Consider the following 23,859-nt stretch of genomic DNA (forward strand, 5'->3'; position numbering starts at 1 on the left):
AGAATCTAAGAAGTCATTTCCTGTGAAATGGTGGTATCTGGGTTTATGGGAATGCTATGTGCAAATCATTCTGCTTTAAAGCAGACTTTTCAGTATCTGTCACCCTTAAGTCCACAGCTAGTAACCAGAGCAACCTGATGTTAAAGTTGGAGCTAAAAAAGAATTAACACTAGAGCAAATCCTTAAAATTCTCTATAAGAAATCCAGCATGAGGGTTTGTAAAGGTGTAAAGATTTGTGTTGTCGTGGTGTGGCCTCCTCACCCAGAGGTCAGGAAGTGCAGAAGACCATTCTGTTACATCCTTTTGCATGCTCATAACCACACACTCTGGGGAAAAGTCTGACTAACTCTTTTTTTTTTTTTTTTTATAAAGGTTTTGATCTAGTGGCCCTTCTAGGAGTTAATTCAACACTATCTTTGCACATAGATACCACTAGAATTTGACATACACTAATATGAAATACATGATTAGAAAATCATCTCGCGATTATTGCTGCTTACAGTTATGTGCTCCACAGGTGACTTCATGGCTTACTGTGTTAGCAGTGACCCTGGGTGTTCTGTGCAGACAGTGGCTCTGCCTCAGTTCCAGATTGAGCACAGGTTCATGTACACAGTGCCAAGCCTAACTCAGTAAAGCCATTATATTGGAAGTGAGTTAATCATCCCTCTTCTCTGCCCCTGCGGTAACAAGAGCATGGGAACTGCCAAAAATGGGCCACGCTCTGTGTGAGGAGCAGCATGATGTGGATAGAAGGTAAGAGTGGAAAGAAACTCTGGATAATATCAGGGAGTTATAACCCAGGGCTTGGGGAAGCATTGCTCACTATAAATTAATGCAATTTAAAATACTTTTTTAATAGAATCATATAAAATCCTGAGTTGGAAGGGACTTAGAAGGATCATCGAAGCCCAGCTCCTGGCCCTGCACAGGACAACCCCATAAATCACACCATGATATTAGAGAATTCACGTAAATGCATTTAGAGACACAAAAAAATATATATCCCCATATACTTATACATATAATCTGAAAGGTAGTAATTTCTATGTGTACACAAAAGGCAAAGCAGAGGTAAGTAGGAGTTTCTTTTTTGTGCAAGAAACTGAAAACAGTGGGATGAATGATCACTGCCAGCTGTGAATGAAATCCATCCAAAAAATACTTTCACTGCTCTAAGTGCTGTATATTACTAAATTGGCCAACAAATTAGTTTTTAAGCAAATTAATCTCACTTAAGAGGATACTTTTGACCTTAATTTTTCAGTGCCTCAGAACCTCATCATGAGTCATGTAGAAAGTGTAGTGTGTGATCATGGAAATTGAGATCTGTATTCCAGAGTGAGCCCGAGCCACCATAATTCTGGATTACCTTAATATGTAATTTTGGGGATGCCTAGTGCTGTGTGCCACACTAATACAAACAGTTAAGTGCTGCTTGCTGTGCACAGGATACCTGAAAAGAAGGAAAATCCGTATTTTATTCACGATTGCTTTTATTTCCTAATCAGTATTTTCTGTGCTAAACGTAAATAAAACAATACTAAATTATAGGGGGTAGGGGGAGTGTTGAAATAAAGTATTTAATATTTGCAAGACCTCACATTTTCCTTGGTCAGAAATAGGTATTTCTTATGAATTACTGTGCTCTGATTCACCTGCTGTAGCACAGACTTGCCATACTCCTTTCTCAGAGAGCCCTCTACTGTCCTAAAATACAGCATGTTCCATTGAGTGTCTAATACCCCAAAATATCATTTGATCTGTGATGTGAGTACACACCCTGGTGCCAAGGTAGATTTCAGTAAGGAAAGAAAAAACCAAACAAAAAACAAACACATATGGTACTACTGAATATTTAAGAAATTTGAATTGTTGAAGTTTGACAGCTTTAATGCAAAATGAACATGTTTATGGCCAGATTTCTATTTCTTTGCCTAATCATGGAAATGTGGTTTTCAGAAAGATAGATGCTCAAAGAACTGGTTGTTCTCTCATGCTTCTGCCTCTGATTTTTCTTGTGTGAATCAATTAACTTTTTTGGAGGGTGATGAATATAAAAAAACCTGCTGTGTAGACTGATTGTACAGGAAATTTTTCCACAGTAAATTGAGATCCCACTATTAAAAATGCTCATTAATTTATCATGAGTCTCACGACTACTGCCATTCATCTGGTAACACTAGGTGCTGAAATTTTTATTGCCAGGGAATCACAGATTTCATTTAAATATACTCAATTTCTCATGTTTAATTAAAACAGTCCGATAACAGTAAGGAAGTTGGGTGGATAGGGGGAACCAGAAGAAAGCATATTCATGAAATTTGTCTGTATTGATAAAAACATTTCTTTAATTTTGGAGGGTGGAGAAGGTAGGGAAGGCTGATTATGTTAACACTTGAGATTGCTAATATTGTGCTTCTGAGAGGAGACCTTAATGTATGCAGGTATTCATTCCTTATTTACATGGGTGTGGAGGCTGAAGCTGTTGTTTATAATTGGTTTAATGTCAGAAGATCTCAGCAGGTCACTCTGCTCATCAGTATGTGTGGGAAGAGAGACTCTTGATGCAAAAGATGAACACCTGAGATTAGACAGTGCAACAGCCAGTCACGAAAGTTGAACCTTTCCACTCACCTTTACAAGGAAAAAGAGGAAAAAAAGTGTTGTTTTCAACACACTGTTATTGATCCCCCTAAACAGCACAGAATCTTGCCATGCTCTTTCCTCATCTGTGAACCCCAGGGTAATGTGTGAAGGGAGAGGTGCCGGGTGTGAGGGCAAATGTGACTTGAAAACAGCAGTGCTGATATCAGAGGAAGTTGAGGCTCAGAGCTGCTCACTCCCTAGGATTGTTTGGGTCTGTAGTAGGCAGTCTTAGGGGCAGAGGGATGTTGAGTCTGTAACTGGGAATTTACACAGGTCTGCTGCGCTACCATATTGCGTTGCCACTTCTCTCACATGGTTTGTCATGGTTTTGGCAGATTACCTGCCATGAGTGTGCTAATTTCCTCTGGAAGTGCACAGATGTCAATAAAGTGTTGTTAACATGCATACAATAAAAATTTTTAAAGTATTTTGTAGGGGTATAGGGCTTGAAATGCAAAGAAGTTGCTGCTGCACAACTCAGGTTTCAAGTAGCTGAGCCTAATTCTTTCCAGCAGGTAAAATTGGAGTATGGCACTGCTGAAGACAGTGTTCACAGAAGGATAAACATGGCAGTTTACCTGATTTTTTAAGTTCTGTTGTTTGTAACTAGGCATATGAAGAGATCTGAGATGTCTGTTTAGATTTTAACACTCCTAATGTAACTGAAAATGTCCTAAAGGCTCAGCACTTCCACCCACTGAGGTTTGCATAGTGCAGGCTGGGTACAGCGCAGTTTCAAATTCACTAAACAAAAAACACCCAAGAAGCCCAAGACTGGCATGTAAACTTCTGTGTTAAACTGCATTCTGTGTTAAACTGCCTGCACACTGCATGCTGATGTTTATTTTAGCAGATTGGTCTCTCTCACGCATAATATTTTCGTATGTTCACTAAATACTTTTTCATTTTATTCATCTTGCAAGTTTCTGCTGCTATGACAGAATGGAGGGTGGATTGCTGTGCCTGCCTTGTCAGTGAAACCAGACAGCACTTCAGGCGTGTCCCTGCAAGGCAGGCTCAGTAACAGCATGCCCCCAAAGCAAAATGGAATCTGTCTGAAGAGAGACTGTGTGGGGCCTTGCACATTTATCTCTAAGCCTGGGCTTAAAGTATTCATATTTAAAAAAAAAAAAAATCGTATGCCAGTAGACATGCTCTGTGTTGCTAGTAGGCAGCTGGGATTTTTGGGAAGCAAGTTGTCTTGAAAACTGAGTTTAACTCCCTGAGAAAACAGCTGTGACATACAAAAAAATACCTAGCCGAACCTTTGATGAGTCCCGCTGAACTCCACTTCCTTTCATTTCCTTTTTTGCATTGTAAAACAGATAAAAAGATAAAATATATTTATAATTTATGTAGAGGAACATATTGTGTGTGTTTAATCCAGGGGTTTTTTTGTCACGGTCCTTTAGGAAGTGTTCTGGATCCGCCTGACGCTCCTGAAAACTGGCTTTTCTAGTCAAATTAGGCTTGTAAGTTGAGTAGAATTGCAAGAATACATAGTTCCTGAACGAATAGTTTGTAAAACTTCAGAAGAGAGAAGATCCTACAGCTTCATTTGGAAGTGTCACATGATACTGAATCATCATTAACACCAGCATTTTTGAAAGTTTGTGGGTTTTTTTATCTTTTGGGATCTGCACAATGTCAGAGAGGTAAAGGCAGGGACAGCAGTTACTTCCTTCCTACAAAGATGTTTATGCTTTAAGGTAAAAAACCTTGAAAGAATGTTACTTTGATATAAACCTGTTGTAAATATTCAGATTTGTTTTGCAATATGCATAGAATCACAGACTGGTTTGAGTTGGAAGGGGCCTTAAAGCTCGTATTTGAGCTTTGCCATGGGCAGGGACACCTTCCACTATCCCAGGTTGCTCCCAGCCCCATCCAACCCAGCCTTGGACACTTCCAGGGATGGGGCAGCCACGGCTTCTCTGGGCAGCTGGTGCCAGGGCCTCCCCACCCTCCTAGAGGAGAAATACAGTATAACTCTACAATTACTGTTAAGTTTTATATTAATACTGATTTTTAAAGTAATTGGAAGTTCAGCAAATACATTTTCACTTACTGAAGAGTACCTTTCCCACAGCCAAGTGCATTGGAAGTGTTATTCATTATTTTTTCTTTCTGGAATAAGAAAATCATTATGGAATGAATTAGCATTCGAACTCTAAGATCTTTTCTTAGACTTGCTAATTGTGTAAATGTTACATCAATTATTGTGTGTATTGTATGTGTATTGTGTATAAATGCTGTTTGAGAAGTTGTCATTAGTGTTTTAACCACTTCATTATGGGAATAGAATCAATCATGCTACTTTAGCTTTTCACTTCATGAGGAAATTGTTGTCTTTACTCTTTGCTAAATTATTCTTTCATTTAATAATTCAGTAGTCAGTCTGATCCATTTTTCACCTGGGAAAAGGGGGTAGAAGCTTGTCTTTATTTTCCATGTATATTCAGCGTTGCACCCAGGGGAATGGTATATCCAAAAATAAGACTATAAATAAGAAATCAGTAGCCTTTTCTGTCTTGCTGCTTTATGTGGGTTTGATATATGCTTCTGCAGCATTATTACTTACTCTGTTCAAATCAGTGCTCTGAGGTTTCCTTTACATGATTGATTTCTTCCAGATTAGCCCACGAATTACGTGATTTGATAAACACCGCTGCTACCTGTTTGCTAGCTCACAGATGTCTGCAGTGTTAGACAGAGACTCCATAAAATTTCCAAAAGTGCTTCAGTCAGTCGTAAGATTTGGATGGTATCACTTTATTTAAATAGGAAAAACAAAACAGATTTGGTCTTCTGTAGTTGAAAGCAAACTAAAATTGCTTGGAAGAAACAGAAATAAGGCAAGAACTTACAAAAATGAAGCCATATTCTGCAGGAGATAATGATAAAAAGGAAAGATGCTTACGAGGGTATTGTCCTCTTTAAATGCCACATTTCTGCTTCAGAAAAGAAGCATTTTTTCCTTACTTTTTTGTTCTTAAACATTGTGATAATGTATTGTAAAGTATCAGCACTAATGTATAACTGTTGCTGTCCCTTCCTAATATACCTATGAATGTATATTTGTATTGCCATTTAGTGAAAGTTCTTGCAGAAATGGGGTGTTAAGGAAGAATTTAAGTGTTTTGTGTGATATATTGCTATCCTGGGGTTCAGTGGGTTTGGGGTCCATGTAGAATACCTGCTTTTTATTAGGATGTTGTTCCATTGCCACAGTTGCTTATCTGGAGCAACTCACAGGGTACTCATGTTCTGGGCAGTATATATTGAAAGAGTGCCATGCAGGACATGGAAGGATTTTGTGTGGCATTTGAACGTTTAGAACCAGATTTTTTACAGTTGCTTATGGCTGGATTATATGGACCTGGTTTGGGTGCAGTCTTGTACAAGTTTTAGTTTGCCCTAACAGTTTTTGTGTTTCTATAATACCTCTCCGGTATCTCTAACACCAATGTTTTTAATGCTTTCCAGACACTTTTTGTGTATAATCACTGATGGAAAATGTAATGGTTTTTGAGCACTTATGGCCTGAAGAATTGGGAAGTTTGGGAAAATTTCTTCATGAAAAGTTACTGTGTAATACTTTAACACAGATGTCCAGACACAGTATGTTTCATCTCTAAGTTCTCCCTTAGTTCTTTGTTGTTCCTGATACTGGCCTGAAATAACATTATTCCTCACTATATTTTCTCTCTGTATATATGGTAGGGTTTTTTTTTTTCTTCATGCCTTCTGTGATATTGTTTCCTCTAGAGGTAAATCTCAATAGCTTCAGAGCACATCTGTGCTCAGATGTGGGCTGCAGTCTGATATACAGCATGTTCCCTCAGTCTCTGTACCCAAACCACTCTGTGGCCAGGTCATTTCTTCAGTGCTTTCTGAGAAATGTCATGAGGTTCTATTAATCTTTCTCCAGGAAACTTGTATTTCTGATATTACCCTGCCTTCATCCACTTTCCTGGGAGATGGTTTTCCATTTCACTTGCTGTACTGTTGTTTTTAATATTACTAAGGCTTGTTGCCTTTTCCCGCTGCTTTCTATTGGAAAATTAAAATGCTACTTTTGGCACAGAAACGATCATATTGCTTTTGAAGGGCAGATATTATTCTTGCTCCCCCAACACCTTGGGAAGAATTGTACAATACGATTCTATTCAGCCCACATTTTTATCAACACGGTCACCATCACCTGCAGCCATCATTCCATTTTAGAGCACAGCCTTACAGGTATTTTTTCCCTTTTTGCAATATCAAGATACGAAGAAGATGAATGAAAGTTTCTTGCATGTTTTTGTCAGTGTGTTTTTATAGCTCCTATGAACAGTGATGGACTTGGCAGCCTGGAGACTGAAATCCTCTGTTTAATCACAGCTAGGTATAGTTCAGCAGAAAGATGTATTTCTATACACAGCCCCTGTAGCATGTCTAAGCCTCGAGCTGGAGAACTGACCTTCTGTAAGCAGAAAAAAGCTCTCAGGCCACTCAGCCCCTGCCTTATCTGTGAACTGTTCAAAAAGAAGCATTCACACCATTGAGTTTTTGTGACAGGTGCTGATGTCTAGTCTGGAGTTGACTGAGAGTTCTCTTTGGGGAATTTCTTTCCCTGAGTTGCTGAGAGAAAGCAGTGTTCTGTCCAGTCTGGAAGTTGCACATCTGTGTGCATCACGTTGTCACATAACACTTCAAAAGGCAGTGGGTTTTCAGGCCAGCTTGCATTTAGCCCTAGGCTTGATCTTCTGATCATTAATGTCTGTGATTCTTTATTTTAGTTGTGAAAACTCTCAAAATCCAGTAGCTAAGACCAGAGAACTAAGTTAAACTCTAAACTTCATTCCCATGTTTTGAGTATTGAGATATTTTATTTGAAAACAAAGCAAAAAAGTCCATCAGAGACTCCCTGCAGCATCCTAGGTCCCGAGGAGACACACTGCACAGAATTCTTGGGTGTGGTCATAAATTGTATTCTCTGAATATTTTGTGATGTTGTATAGAAAGGCAATGGCCCTGTCCTATTCCTTTCCATAAATATGTGCTTATGGGGTTTGAAACACATTTCCCTGAAAATCCAATATAGTGAAAACATGTGCTATTCCAAAGGAAGTGCTGGCTATTAAATCTGCTGGAAATAATTTGACTGGGTTTTGGGTCTTTTTGTATTTTTCAGCTAACAGGACAAGTGACTTTGCAAATTGCCACTGATCCAGTTTTGCCGTTTAATGCCCTCGACATCGCGTTAGAAGTTCAGAACAGTCTGAAAGGTAATTTTCTTTAGAGGAATATCATTCTCCATTTATACAGGGGGGGAAAAAAATCTACCTACTAATCCCTGATACATATTTTCAATACTGGAATAATAGCCAGTGATTTTACTAGTTAAATAGGGTCATTATATAATGCTGAATAAAATGCAGGTTTTGTTGCTAAATAAAGCCGTAAAGTTTTATATTTCTTCTGATGTTACTTTGTCAGTTAGTCAATACAGATTACCTGTAGTGTCCTAAGACCTTTGAAAATTATTTGTTTATAGGTTTATGAAACTCTCAAGTTGATCTGTTAAGTAGAGAAGTTCTATAAAATCACACCCGAACTTCACATATCCTTGAGCAGATTGTGAGATCGTATCTCAAGTGTAAAGACTTTTTGCGATCTTGAGGTGCTTCCCCTGCATTTCATTCACTCCCTACACTATAAAGCACCATTTTTCTGTAACACATACTCATAGAAGTATGATACCTTTTCTTTAATCTTTGCCATCCATCATTGTGAAGACGTAGGAGTCAGTAGGCAAGTATTGGTCTGGAATCAGTGAGCATCTAAAAAGACAAGTAATTTTAGCTCTGTTGTGCCACATAAACATTGGTTTAGTTCAGCCTAAACACAGCAGGGGATGATCATCAAATGAAAAGTGTGGCTCAGCTGGTATTCTTTCAGCTGAACATGAGATATCTTCCATTGTTCTTCCTTTTTTCTTTATTTTGAGTAACGGGAAACGTTGATTTAAACTGGCTTTTTTCCTCTAACTTCAGTTAGATCATTTATCTCCACCACTTCAGGGGAGAGAAAATTATTTCCTAGGCTGTAGGGCCAGCAGGATAAATTTTCTCGCAGCTGTTCACTTTGGAGTTTTGTTTAATGATTTTGCTCATGGCTTTCATGTCTCGTCTGTCTCTGACTTGTATAAAAGAACAGTTTATTTTCGATTTGGAAAACATTAAGACAATGGTCCTTTTGCAGTTACTTAAATGAGAAGTTGTGCTTTTTTACATGGCTCATGGGTTTATTCATTCTTCAAAAGATTTTATGTTGTCCAAACTTTCCAGTTCAAAGTTGGAATGTCTAAGTAAGCTGTTTCCTTCTCCAGCTCAATGCAAGCTGTAAATGTAGAAAAGGTGAAGGTAAGTCTGCATTGACATGTAAAATATTTGCTCTTTAGGCTTAATTTTGTGCCTCTGGGATCTGGTTCAGCCAATTTCTTGAACACAGATTTTATTGCCTGTTGGACTTTCTCACATGCTTGAAGTTAAATTTTGTGTAAATATTTGAGTCACTGTTTTGCAATCTCCTGGATACTTTTTAGTACTGTGTTTATTTATGTTTCTAAAGGATTTAACTCTGTAATGTGGTGGGTGTCTGTACTATTAACTCTGCTAAATTCCATGGGATACTACTCAGCACTTTACAGACCATTTCTTACATTCAGGATAGTCTGGATGGCCACTTACGTCATCCCCAGCATGTTCTTGTGGCTCATGGCCTGTTCCTCAGAAAGATGGGGAGGAGGCTGATAAGTGACATGTGTTCTCTCCCCTTGCACACACCAGAACTCCTGGAAATGAGCCACTGCTTTTGGGTTTATATGAAAGGATGGGTTGGGGCTGGAGAGATTTCTTTTTCTGCATCTGCTGATGCTCTGATGTCTAACAGGAAACCTTGTGGTCATAACTGGTAGGAGATGCAGGTTCCAAGACTGAAATCCAGATCCCGAGGGCTAGTCAGGCTGTTGCCTGTCTATTCACAGATGTGATATTTTAGAAAAATTTATAAATAGGTAACTGCTTAGAATATTCTCATTAGCCAAACCTTGCAGTTGTGTGGTATTTTGCCTTCCATACATTTAAAATCAAGACCCATTGCAACTTGAAACAAATACATTAATATCTTTCTAGGCCTTGTATCCTATGAAAATCCAATTAGTCTTCTGAGGTAGGGTGCAGACAAGATGTCAAATCTGATGTGTGAATGATACAAAAGGTGCTTTTAAGCACTCCTGTAGAAGTGCTTTTTATGTACACACAAGTAAAAATGTACAATCATTTGTATAGAAGTATTTTGTATGTATACAAGCGTTTTTATCCAGAACATATTTGTATTTTCTGCTGAAAGCTCTTAGCACTATGCTCCTTGTAGCCTGTCTTTAGAATCTGGTGTCTGTCACAGCAAGTTTCAGGGGTTGATGATGGAGATTCTCAGGTGTCTCGTTAGGATTAAATGCATTTCTGTACCTTTGCATCTGACTATCTCAGCAGTAAAAAGTTCAGCCACCCAGTTTACAAAAATAAAGTCAGCCAGGTTGATGGTGTCCCTTGCCTGGGTGCTGTTGGAGCTGATGTCATTTTATTATTGCCAGTCACTTGGACTCATGCAAACCTTTCAAAACTGGAGTCTGTGCCCCAGCCCTGAATTGTGGCTGTGCAGCACCAGGCAGGCAGGGTGAGATTCCCCACTTGTGGCTGTCAGCACAGGCTGCTGGAGCAAATTGTAGCCATCTCTGATAGGCACTGGCTGAGAGGGGGAGGCTTATGAAGACAAATTAAGGGTGGATGAGATTTTCTGGTTTTCCAGAAGTGCAAGAGCTGTTATTTAAAGCTCTTTGACTGACGCAGTGTCAGCTGTGTGTGGCTTCCTATGAGTTAGGCCCTTTCTTCTCCCCAGAATGGATGTTTTACAGATGTTACAGCAGCTGAAGTACTTGGGGTGATAGTAGTAGGCAGCACTAGCAGAAGTTTAAAATAATCTGGTTTATGATAAGTCATTTCCAGGACAGTCTGTGTGACTTTCCATAGCCCTGTCTCTACCCATACATTTCAAAACATCAGGCTAAACTCTGTCCTTAGAAAAATCAATACAGAAACCTCTCACATTGAATTGATAGCTGCATGCTCATTGCCTACAGCTATCTGCTGCTCTTCAGCTTGGCATCATTTTACATGCTTGACTGTATTTCCCTGATCATTTTGGGTGCTTTTCAGAGTTACTCTCTCCACCTGTCTGTAGTGTTCAGAAAGTTTCCCTCTTTACTGTTCCCACCTGTTATTCTTGACTGCAACAGAGGTGAAAAATGCAACAAATCTGTATAGATGACAGGAATACCTCCTTTGACATGAGACACTGGCATCTTGTCTTCAGAATCCATTCAAGTTTATTATATATTAGTACCTTTCTTCAGCCTTTAAAAAAACAATCATGGAAAAATGCATTTTCCATGAACAAACATTTGGTGCTGAATGGCAAGGATGAGCATCTATTCAGTATCAGTAGGCCATAAGTTTCAGCAGCTCTGTACAAAGTAATTTGTAACTCCACAGAATGATAGAATAGTTTGGATTGAAAAGGACCTTTAAATGTCATCTTCTCCAACCCCCCTGCAATGAACAGAGACACCTTCAAGAGGATCAGGATGCTCAGAGCCTCATCGAACCTGGCACTAAATGTTTCCTGGATGGGGCATTCACCACCTCCCTGGGCAACCCAGTGTTCCACCATCCTCATTGTAAAAAATTTCTTCCTTACACCTTGTCTAAATCTAATCTTTTAGTTTAAAACCCTTACCCCTTGTCCTATTTTGAAAGTTTGTCCCAAATTTTCTTAAAGTTCGTGCCCTTAAAGTATTGAAAGAGCACAATAAAGTCTTCCTGGAGCCTGCTCTTCTCCAGGCTCCTGTGTTGACATGCAGATAGTAAAATGTCACAACATTCCTCTTTTACATAAATTCTTTGAAAAAGACTTGGAGTAATATGAGATTAGTTTATTTGGGCTATAGCAGTCATGGTAGCAAAATTGAAGCTGATGGCAACATACTCCTTGCACTAAGGATATCTGTGGATTTGTGTTTCTGCCCCTTTAGGGTTCTTCCTACAAAGCTTTCCTGTTCAGATTTTCTACTGCCAGGTCTGCTCATCCTATTTTGCAGAGCATGAAAAATTGTCCTAGTGAATACAGCAGGACACCATAGCTGATTCTGAATTTGCAAGCTAATCAAAATCTGAAGCAATTTCCCTTCTCTCTTACATGCAAACACATGTTCACATGTATGGTGAGCAAGCATCATGGTGCCTTAAAATGCTGATTTGTCTGTGCTCCCTTTCCTATAAGTACTTGTAGACAAGTACTTTCATAACAGAGGGCACAAACACAATTTAAAAATGCTAACTCTCTAGCTGTGCTTTTCATAAGGGCAATCAGTTACACAGGGAAGGCTATTGTATTCAATGTCTGTAAAAATAAATATCTATTTGGTGTAACTTGTTTCTGAATAGGATCCAGTTACATTTAGCAAGTGCAATGAAATTCAACAGTGTAATTCCCTGATCAAGAGTGCACATGCTCTTGAGTCACTTTCTTGTATTTGCAATTTTATTTTTACAGCAACTAAACAACTAGCTTAGATGATTCATCATGATTCGTACTGGAGACAAATGGACAAAGAATACAAAATATTATAATGTGGCATTTTTTTCTCTTAAGCAAAGTAACACTTGTGCTTGATTTTCTCTGTAGAAGCATAACAAGGTGTTTAAAACATCATTAGTTAATGTGGGGTTTTATTGAAGAATCATTTGCCCTTCCATTCCCATCTTCTCAGCCTGAGAAAAGCAGAAATCAGTTTCCCTTGGTGGTGCAGTTCAGTGATGCCTGTTCTGTCCTTAGTTGGCTGAGGTAACGCTGGCCGACTTGCAGGTTTTGTACTGAAGTACTGAAAAAGAGCCTGGGTGTGTGTTTTCTAACAGGTGGTTTAGAGTGTAAAACAAACACAGGGTTGGTTTAGGGGCTGTGGAGAACAAGTGAGAGCATTTACAGGATTTTTATGTTTAAAAGGATGGTATGGTTGGCTTCATTTCCAAATACAGAAAGATGGATTTTCCCTTTATCTCACCTTCCCTATTGAAAAGGCAAAGCTGACATTTTAAATTGTTTATACAAGATTCAGAATAAAAATTATAAAAGTTTTATGTTACTTGGAATACGAAGTGCTTTGCTGAAACCAAAGGATTCTTTCTAACAGGGTGAATTTAAACATTTCCATATGGACACAAGTCCCAGGGTAAGGTATGCACAGTGCCTGCATTATCCCACTATTGCCATTACATGGGAATGGAAAGTTCTTCAGCTGCACAGGACGTTTGCCGGAGATTTGAAAAGTAACAATAATGATATTTTACAAAATATCCCAAATGTACCAAGTTTATATGCTTGGAGAATATTTTTCTGAGGCATCAAACTAACTTGATCAGAATTTAAATTATTCCAATTATTCTAATCTCAACTCATGGGTTTTAACTTTTTAGTTCTTCTCCCCACTCCATCAGGGAAGCCAGAGGGTGTGAGTGAGCAGTTGTGTGGTACTTACTTGCCAGCTGAGGTTAAACCATATCAGTGTTCTCCAATTACTATTTGTGATTTTTTCCATGTATATCTTAGACAAGGAAGTTTAAAATTCATTGAACTTGAGTCTTGAACCACTTTCTTGGCTTAATTATCTCAGTCCCTAAGGTACTGAACTCATTGAGGTTTGCACATTCAGGTAGAGGTGAGACAGCTCCTAGAGCTGTATGGTTTATGTTGATTAAAGCATTATTTGAAAGATCTAAGGATAGGTGATTGCTTGTCAATAGGCAAAGTGAATTTTGGCCTTAAGGATAATTTCTGCATCCTGGGAATGTTTGTGCTGACTGATACTGTTTTTGACTTGATATCAGGTTCAGGCTTTGCTTTCTCTCTCCATGTGCTTGTAAAGATGAGGACAGTGCATGTACACACCGGGAAAGGAGGCCATGCTCTTCACCTGCCCTGCAGGTGGGAGGAGGCTGCACATTCACAGTGCTCAAATTCACTTTTCTCTTTCTGGACTATGAACAGGGAAATACTGAAATTGTGGTGTGCTCCTAAGTGCTGCAGGCTTTTATTCCTTTGCTCTCTCAGTAGGGTTGCTAACAAGGCAATAGTTAACACTCCAAGTTTAAAAAGTTTTGAAAATATTGACTGGATTAGAATATGCATTAGGATATCAATTAAAGTTGGCTCATTGGCATATGACTTAAGTGATTAAGAGGAGCAATTTCACATACCCTCTACAATTGCTGTTCACCTCTAAGATTCTAAAATGTTGACTCAAATTCAATTAAACTCTGCATATTACAATATTCTATAGAGCAGTCATTATGGAATCCAAGCACAGGCTTTCAGACTTGAGAGCAATAGCATCAAATGACATTGAATAAATGCAGTCTCAGAAGGAAATGTTGTAGTTCTTGATTTATAACCATTGCTTCCTGCATGCCTGTTTTTCCAATGCTAGAGTTCAAGCTGTACCCCAAAATCATTCTTCACAGGTTATTAGATCTTAAAGCATCAGAGCCCAAATTGATCTTTGAGAAACAGACCAGAGGTTACACGGAATGATCTGTGGCTTCCCTTGACCCATTCCATTCTGCTCACAGGGGAAAAAGAGACTCAGGTTTTAATTGGACTATTAATTTTGACTTGAAAGCAAGAGTAATAAGTGGTCTCTGAATCACTGGTGACTGTCTTGCTCTCCCTGTTCCCAGGTGATGAAGCAGGCATTCCTCAGCTGCTGGCAGTGGCATCACGTCTGAGGGACACGGCGGAGCTGTTCCAGTCGGATGAGATGCGTCCAGCCAATGACCCCAAGGAACGAGCTCCTGTCAGAGTCAGGATGCTCAATGATGTGCTACAAGGCTTGGAGAAAAGCTTCTTGGTTCATCGAGCTCCTCCAGGACTTTACAGGTACAGTGCCCAGTTGTTCTGTAGTTGAGCTAAAATGGTGTTCAACACTGCTTGGTTTGCAGAACTGTCTTTAGAACGAAAACCTCAGCGAGTACCCAAGAATAAAGCTATTTTTTTCCTATCACATCCTTTCTGCAGAAAAAATTAATTCATTACAATGCAAGGGGTCATTAGAATGCAGCACTGTAGCATTTCTGTCATGACATTGCTGCTAGCAAGACGTATGGTGTGATGGCAGCCCAGGCAGCGTGGCAGAAACATGTGTCAGATGGTACAGGAAGCTTTCAGAAGTAGAAAATATTTTGAAGTCTAATACTGCTTGGCAAGCTCCACCTATATTTTATTTAAAACTTTGTACAGTTCATTGACGATTCAGAACTGTACAAGAAACTCCATAGCATTATTTAACATATTTAATTATATAGCAGCGTTCTTGGATGCATTTCAGCGAGTTAAGAGCAGTACAGTTCAGTTAATGAGGAGGCCTGAGTCAGTCACTGTTCATAACATCTTGTTTCTGCTTGGAATTATTCTCTGCTATGTGTTCAACTGCACTACCCAGGTTGGTTTTAAGATGTCGTAGTCATCCCATCTTTTAGTTTCTAAGAAAGAAGTCTGCAGGTCTCTGTCTCTCGCCAGAACCAACTAAAGTAACAAAACAGTATTTTGATTTCAGTTGATGGGAGAGATTATCCAGTGTCTCATGCAAGTGATGGCGTAAAGTGGACATAAAACAGACATGTGGTGGAGGTGGGAGAGGAAAGGAGAAAGCTCCAGCAACAGGAGGAATAGATTCTTCCAGTCATTAGCAGTGGTATAAAACAAATGCAGTCATCTTTTAACAAAAGCAAAGGTAAAAAAACCAAAGGTAGTTACCAGGAACTCAACAGTGTCAGTGAATAAAAGCCCTACAGCTGTAATAAAGAAAATAGAATAATTACATCTGGGGAGGGGCCAATTTACTTACTTCCTGCTGTGACTGGATTTATAACATAAAGATACAAGCCAAAATGGGATTAGATAAAGTCTAATATTCCAGGTTTAGCAGTGCTGTCTGTCTTGTCTGAACTAGTATGGTGTTGCAAAGGAGCCATAATTTAATAATAATGTTTAATAATAATGTAATATATGTGTGTTGCATTGCAACAGCAACATTCAACATCGTTGAATCTGGCCCAGCTCTTTATTTGTAAAAATAAATTATGTCAAAACTTAGGATTCCAATAAGAGGGGTTTTCACATCTTCTAATATTCAAATTCTTGCAGTGCTTGCATTATTAAGTTTGTTATTTACCAAAATATAATTCCTAGATACGCAGACATAATGTAACAAATTTTTCACCTGCTCTCTGTACTTTGGTACAGAGCAAAAGTACTGTCACACTGGCAAAGGAGACACTGTGGAAGTGAAAATGTTGTACATGTTGCCCTCCAATTCAATTGAATTTGATACAAGATTTAACAATACAAGATTTCTAAGTCTGGGAGAAAACATTGGCTTTGACTTTATTCTGAATAATTTTACCTGACATCATCTGGAATATACAACAGTAAAGGACACCTTGTGCATCATCATTTAGATGCCATTTAAAAAGAATACACCCTTTGTACTGTGCCAAGGTGTGTAATTGTTACCTTTAATGGTAAACCTACACAGATAAACAGAGTCAAGGACGCTGTTAGATTTCTGATGTCCTTTGCTGCCATTTAAAATCGGAACTATGTTTGCTTAATTAAAAAATAAAAAGCATCTAACCATAAGTCTTGTTTAGATTATTTTTCATTTTTTAGGGATTGAAAGTCCTTCTATTAGTTGATGAAGTTACGTTTTGTATTCTGAAGCTATAATTGTTTCCCAAGAACACTGGAAATACTTGAAAAAACTGATACACTTTTTTTTTTTTTTTTTTTTTTTTTTTTTTGCTTGTAAAACTTTAAGCTTATTCTTTTTGTCATTTGGTAAAGAAAACAAACAAAAAAACCCATCTCACAGCCAGGACCTTGTATGCCATGTTTCATCCCAGTCAGAAGATTGATAGGCAAGTTATAAAGCCCTGAAATAGTGGTTTATAATGGAAATGCTGGCAGCCCTTTAACTATAGCAGCACAAGCAGTACAGCAATAAATACTGTGCTTCATCTGTAAACAGAAATTTAGGATGCAGTTTGCAGCCTTGACCTTCAGGCTCCAACTGTGTTTAGATCATTAAGATTCCATAAATACTGTAATTTACAGCCTTCTGAAGGAAGAATTTGTGTGCACGGTAAAGGACATATTCTTCATGAAAAAATGATTGCTTCCTGTATACCCATTTGGACTCATATTCTCAACCTCAATCAAAGCACTTGACAAATTTGCTGAAGTTTTAGGCATCATTTTTAGCCTTGTGTTTGCCCTAATTCACAGCTCTCTGGATCTGTACTATGTTTTCTCTCCTAGAACTTGAATTAAAAAGAAAGGTGGATTTTTTCTTTATTACAGGGGGTTGCAATCTGCTTGTGCTTCTCTACTACAGGGGAACTGATATATCTTTTATATATAATTTTTTCTATGGTTTGCACACACATTCCCATACCTATAGTCTCTTACTATATATATGTACTGTAAAAAAATAAATGCCTCATTCCAGTCAATGTCCTAGGGCAATATTTGGGCGTAATTGATGCATTATGCGTCTATAATGAGAAGTAATATTAATCAAACTTACTAACAGAATTCAAATTACTAATTTTTTTTAATAATTGGATGAGGATGTTTGATTAAATTTAAGTAACCATGATTGACATTGGCAGGTTGTTCAATAGTGTCAGTAAATGCTGTAGTTTAGATGCTCATCCCTCTTAACTGAACTTCCTGACATTGAACTGCAAATTTGACAACAGCACATGTTCCCCATGATCTCTATTTCCAGCTGAGCTGGAAATGAACAAGTACAGCTTTCATCAGAGTATTTTAGTCTTATCCAGAAATTTAGGCAGAATGAAAAATAATAGGTTGAGGAATGTCCTGCTTTGCAAAAGTTACCCTGGGACTTGATTTGGGGTTGGGAGAAAATTGCTGACTTTTATTGTACCTGAAGAATTTCTTTGAATCCCAGTGGCAACCCTGGGTAGATTTTCCAGAATAAAAGTGTAGGAATAAAATAGGATTAACCCTGGGTAGATTTTCTCTTTCCAGAATAAAAGTGTAGGAATAAAATAGGATTGCTGTTGGTATTTTTCATTTATCTCTCTTTGTTTCTTATAACATAATCATAATATTGATTTGTTTTTTAATTTAAAATTTCTCATTATTTTAATGGGTTAATGAGTAGAAATCAGTTTGTTTCTTACCTTTAGCCATTTTTTGCTTTCCACTCTTACAATATATACTGTTGTGGAACATTTCTGTGTGTTTTCTGATGATCACATTTTGCTGCTAGAGATAATAATCATAGGTTACACAGCAGTGGCATGTACAAGGTTAATGTAAGAACAGAGCCTCTGTTACTTTAGGCACTGTACAGGGGAAAAAAGGATTTCAAGCATATTGTCCTCTCCATGAGATGGTCAGCCTCACCAGAGCCATGAGAAGATTCCATAAATACTGATCATGTCTGCTGTCGTGCTTCTGCATGTTTTTCCCTCTACAGAAATACCAACCAAAACACTGCCACCAGCAATATCAGGGACAGCAAGACAGCATGGATCTTCCTGGTTTTCATAAATACTGAGTTCAAACCTTGTGTTTGCCTAGGCTCAGTAAGACGGCTCTCCCTGTTCCTTGTATATTTTGTTGTATTTTTTATACTTGCTGATCCCCACAGCTTCTGACAACCTGTCAGCCTGATGTGTCTGTCAAGTCTGTGTATGCACTCCTCAGGTACTCACACAGAGATCCTCTCCCTGTGTTGAAAGGCAGAGCTTTTCAGTGTACAATAGTATTGCAAAGAAAGGAGCTAACGAAGCAAACTTCATGGAGATCAGGCATGGCACACTCAGTGCAGTAAAATCTCCAGTCTTACTGAGAGTGTCACATTTCTTCAGGTCCAGGTCTAATTTGTATATTTGGTGGATGCTGTTGATACAAGATGGATCCAGTAGTAAGTATGCAGGATTTCCTCGAATACCCTGGGGTGCTCCCCCAAAATTTCCAAACCTAAAAGAGTCACTAAAATCACAGTTTGTGTCTTCAGTCTAAAATTAAAGCTGAAAAGAGGAGTACAAGGGCTCAGGCTGTCATTTCTGCTCCAGTTAGGTGGGTTTTATTCTTAATGGACCATTGCCTAAGGATCAGTTATGTCCTGACTGACAGTTCTTTTAACAGTTTTATAAAAAAAATCAAAGTCAAATTGTGTAAAACCTTTCTTTTAAGAGTTTTATCTTTGCATGCCAAGTTTGTCCTGTCCATTAAGGCTGTATGCACCTGCCACCACTATTTATGGAATTGTTACAAGGGTGATTGTGCTTTGTCTAATCGATGTAATTGAGTGAATTGAGTAATAACTAGGTGAAAAGTAAGGATTTTGAAAGCAATCTGTGTTTTCATCAAAGACCTCCAGCAGCTTTTATTGCTCATTTGTACCAGTTAAACTTCTTCCTTTTGCTTTTCATCACAGATACCCAAGTGTGACATTAACACTTCATTGGGCTAAAAAATTTCAACAAATGGGTACATTTTAATGCACTGAACAAAATACTGGCAAAAAGCAAAGATAGATAGTGCACCCTGAATTTGCCATGATGAAATGAAGGAACAATCAAAAGATGTTTTTAGTACCATTCAAAAAAGGCAATTTGCATCGCTCCTGAACTTGTGCCACTCAAGTTGGTCAAAAACTCGTGTGGTGTTCACCAGAACAAATACTTTCTTTTCAGATTGAGATTTTTTATGTACATTTCTGGTGTGTAGATTCTACACAGGATTTATTTCTGCTTTGCTGGTAAACTGCAGCAGATTCTCAGGTTTCAGAATACACATGCCCTAAGAGTCTAGTTTCTAGAGATATGTTTAGTAGGAAAATTAAAGACCTTATTATATCTCCATGAGTAAACAAGCTGCTCATTGGATTTACAGGGGACAAGCATTAAAGATGCAAATATCCTGCTAATCTTAAACAGTAACGTGGGTAAACATGGAGTGCAATGTCACCTGCAAAATAAAACAAAACCCTAGCCCAGAGTTTCTACTGAAGACAGTAGTTCTGTCTCACTGTGTAAACTCTGGAGATTTGTTTCTCCATTTTGAATTATTCATTTATGACTTCAAGCAGAAAACATTTCTGTCTACTTTTTAGTAATATTTGAGATGTTTTTTGACCGACCTGAGCCAAATGCATGGAGTGTTTTTATTGTTCTGCATTGTATTATGTGGAGCAGAGAGTGATTTGATCCAGTGTCGATGATCTTAGTGTGGGAAATACTGAAATAATTCATGTTTCACTGGCAGCAGTAGATAATGTCCTGTCTCTATTATCTGCCATGTGCAATTTGTAAATACAATGCTAGAATTATGTTGGGGGAGAAGGAAAGAATTGTGTGCTGGTTGTAGAATTGTGTACCTCAGATTTTGCCATTCCGTCCGAGTAAATGAATTTTTGTCTTCCAGCAGAGCAATGATTTCCTGCCTGACTTTTGACCCCCATATTTTGCATCTTTCAAAATTTGTAACTTCTTTTCTTCTATTATTTTTTTCACAGCTTATAAATGGAGTTATGAATAGTGGCATTACTTGTTTCCCTTTCTAATCCTTCTCTGGTGTTTCTCAGTTCTGCAGTTGTTGTTCAGCTCCCTTCTCTCTGATAGGTCTTTGTCCAAATGTATTTTCTACACCCAAAATGCCTTCCCATTTTCTTCTGCCTTATTCCTTTGAACTTTACAGTGTTTGAGCAGTGTTATTGTGGTTTATGCGACTGTAAGTATGGAGCAGCGCATTTATCCTAGCACACACCAGTAGCATTTACTAGGTTGATAATGCTCTTACAAATTCGTGCTGTGGTTACTGTTTTTCTCATGACTGATAATGATGCTGAATTATGCCCTTTTTTAATACTGAGGAGATGCAATAAAGTGAGTGAAACTCTTACTTACACCTGATCCATCTGAGTGGCAATTGAGATGTTTTTTTTCCTTTGGAATCACTGATACATGTAATGGCCACGAATTAATGACTGTATTTGTTGTCTTGTAAATTTTTACTATTTGAAGAGCATTTGCTGCATAAATACTACTGAATTAGCCATCTGCAGAGCTGTAATTATGGCAGACTTTAAAGCTTATTTAAACAGGGAACATGAAAATCTTTTCATTACACCTGCAAAAGCAGAAAACCACTGTAATCAGGGATTATGTCATGGCTTGAAAACAGATTTCTGACTTCTCTGATGTGAAAAGAAACCTGGTTTTACATATATTAATTTATTTTTACTCTATGTACTACTCATGAATTTTCTTCCATCTTTTTAATTAGGTTGATTTGTATACTCGCAGAGTTCTCTCTGTACCATACATCAGTCCCATTATGTTTGTGATCCAGTAAATATTATTATATTGTAATTTAACCCAGCATTAGTTGTCCTGAAGACAACACTTTTTCCAGGAAATAAAATTCCTTATGCTTCCCATGAATGTGCATGATATTTGCTGTGCAAAAAAAAAGTAGGCTTTTTTGTAAAATGACATTTATTTTAATATGTGTCCTTATTGGATGTTTTAGCCCATCTCACAGCAATTGTTCTGCTGACTGTAAAAGCCCTTTCACAGCTGTTCTGTGAGCTCAGTGCAGAGCTCTCATGCCAACCTCCAGCAAGTCTTGTGGTTAGGATGCAGCTCCACTCTGTGTCCCTTGCTGGCAAATCTTGCTTGGGTCTGCACTTATGGTGCTAAATAGGGCAAGAATGTTTAGTTCCAGGAAAAAAAAAAATCATCTGTGATCTCAGGAAGCTGTACAAAGTATTAGATTCTGAATCGTTTATTGAACATGACAGAAATTTAATATTTTATACATTATTTTATCTTTATTATAAACAGTAGGACTGGTAACATTTTTTAGATCCAAGAAATATATGATTCCACATTTTTTGATCATGGCAGATAAGAACCACTCATGTATGGTTGAAATATTAGCCAAGAACACTTCTTGAACATGGGACAAAAATAAATGGAATTCATTTGGAAAATAGTTAATATGCAACATTCCCCCACTAAAATATTACCCAGGCAACAGAGCTTAGAAATGTGTTGATGAGATCATTAACAGGAAAATTACCTTACCTGGGACTTGAGAAAGGTGTTAATTTTGTGTGTGTACCTGCCATTGAAGGTAATAATGATGCCACTTTAGGCATTTCTTTAAGGATGGATTATGTATTATGACATAATCTTTTACCCCTCGTTAACTCTTACGATAATGACCTGTGGTAATTGTCTCATGTCACATGGCACGGAGTGATTTAGGGTGATAAACCCAGTCAGGATCAGAACTGGAGATCAAGGTCAGGCCAGTTTCCTGCCTTAAGCACTGGACACTGCATGCTGCTTTGTTTAGAAATGGGATTCCTCCTTAGGAAGAGGATGTTTTACATCATTTCTAAATAAAAAACTCCATGAAGCCACCAGAACATCAGCTGTGAGCCATTTGGAAATAATTTTATTAATTCACTTCCCTCAAGTTCTTCAAAATAGTAGCACATCTGCTTTGAATTTGAGTGTTTCAGACTGAGACATCCTTAAAAGACAGATAGTTTCCTCCAAATTATGCACACAAGCATATGTTTCCTTCACTTGAAAAGAAAGTGTAGCATAAATCATTCAAAGAACAACATGCCTACATTTGTTACCAACAGCTACATTATTTGAAATTTAACAAAAGAGTATTTCATATCAATTACTGCCAGCCAATAACATTTTAAAATAGTTATATCAATTTTGTTCACTGCATAGTCACTCTTTTAAGTATAGATATAAGTTCTTGTTCTAAGGAACCACAGAAAAGAGCCACAGAAAATGTATTGGTGGATTTTCAAGGAAGTTTTACATTTCCATGGGGTGTACATCATTCTCATCAACTGCATAGAGGGTTTGGAAGCTCTGTGGCAAAGACTCATAGTGGGTTCTGTGGCTTCTTCAGGAATTTCTACATAAAGTTGATTAATTAATTTCTGTAAAACCCTAGAGAAAATAATGCTTAATTAGAGGACTGCTCTTTAGCAGTGATAAATAGTGATTTTGCAGCTTCTGAAGAACTAATGCATCCTATTTTAAATTTTTTTGTTCCCCTTCTGTGTAATCTACAGCTTCTGTTGAAGGTGTAGATTGGATTCTCCTTACCTACTGATCTTGTTTACTCCAAAACAAGAAAGAAATCAGCTCCTAAAGTCAGCAAATTTTCACCAGGAGGAAAACTGTGAGTGCATGGTAATAGATATAGCACTGGCCAATAGATATTTTATTGAAGCCTGATTTACTCAAACTCAGTCTTTAAGATAGTCAAGCTTCTTAGCTCCATTATTCTTATTTGAGGCTGTTCCAGAACATCAGTCCTATTATGATCTGCTACTTGCCTCAAGTTGCCAGCTCCCGTTTGTTTATGGTTATTATACATTATACTAGACACTGTTTGCTATCAAAAGCAACAAAAATTAGGCCATGAAGTAATTACTGTTTATTTAACAAAAGTGAAAAGGTTTGGCTACAGGTTGTCTTAGATTCAGTATTTAATTTTTTTCTCAGCCATTGCAGGACACTGTCCTATTATCAGAAAATCAAGCTTAGCATTGTTAGCTTTACTTTATGTCAATCTTTTCTGTTGGCAGAAATTATTTCACTATCAAGAGAATAGTTTCCTTACATATTTCAGAACAGAAATGAAAGCGAATGTGTACTGTGAATGTTGAGTTTTGGGCATAAAAAAAGTCCTCAAGCAACCTTTCTTGGTTTAAATTCTTTAATAAATAGACCTTTTGCTTTGTCTTTAGGATTCTGATTGCTCATACATGTGCTTTGGAATCTGGTATTGGTGCACTCAAGGCCCTCACAAAGATTTAAAGTTGTCAAGGTGCATCAAGCTGAAATTTATGCTAAAGTTAGGGTTAGGTTAGGCTTTAGTGATCCTTCAGCAAGAGATTAGTGTGTTTCAGGACAGTGCATCCCTTACCTTTAAAAGGGAATTTAATCAAAGAGAACTGTAGGGAA

At 37.9% G+C, this 23,859-nt stretch overlaps 1 protein-coding gene across 7 annotated transcripts in view; it reads left to right on the forward strand.

Moving 5' to 3' along the window:
* Positions 1-23,859, forward strand: part of NAALADL2 (N-acetylated alpha-linked acidic dipeptidase-like 2) — a 395,166-nt gene that overhangs the window by 360,365 nt on the left and 10,942 nt on the right. For all 7 annotated transcript variants that reach the window (XM_017726896.1, XM_017726897.1, XM_017726895.1 and 4 more), the window contains 2 exons: positions 7,830-7,923; positions 14,491-14,689. In XM_017726896.1, coding sequence (XP_017582385.1) covers positions 7,830-7,923; positions 14,491-14,689 — 293 coding nt within the window. The remainder of the gene's footprint in view (positions 1-7,829; positions 7,924-14,490; positions 14,690-23,859) is intronic.

This window comes from Corvus brachyrhynchos, unplaced genomic scaffold, assembly GCF_000691975.1.
Source record: "Corvus brachyrhynchos isolate BGI_N302 unplaced genomic scaffold, ASM69197v1 scaffold162, whole genome shotgun sequence".
NCBI classification, from domain to species: Eukaryota; Metazoa; Chordata; class Aves; order Passeriformes; family Corvidae; genus Corvus; species Corvus brachyrhynchos.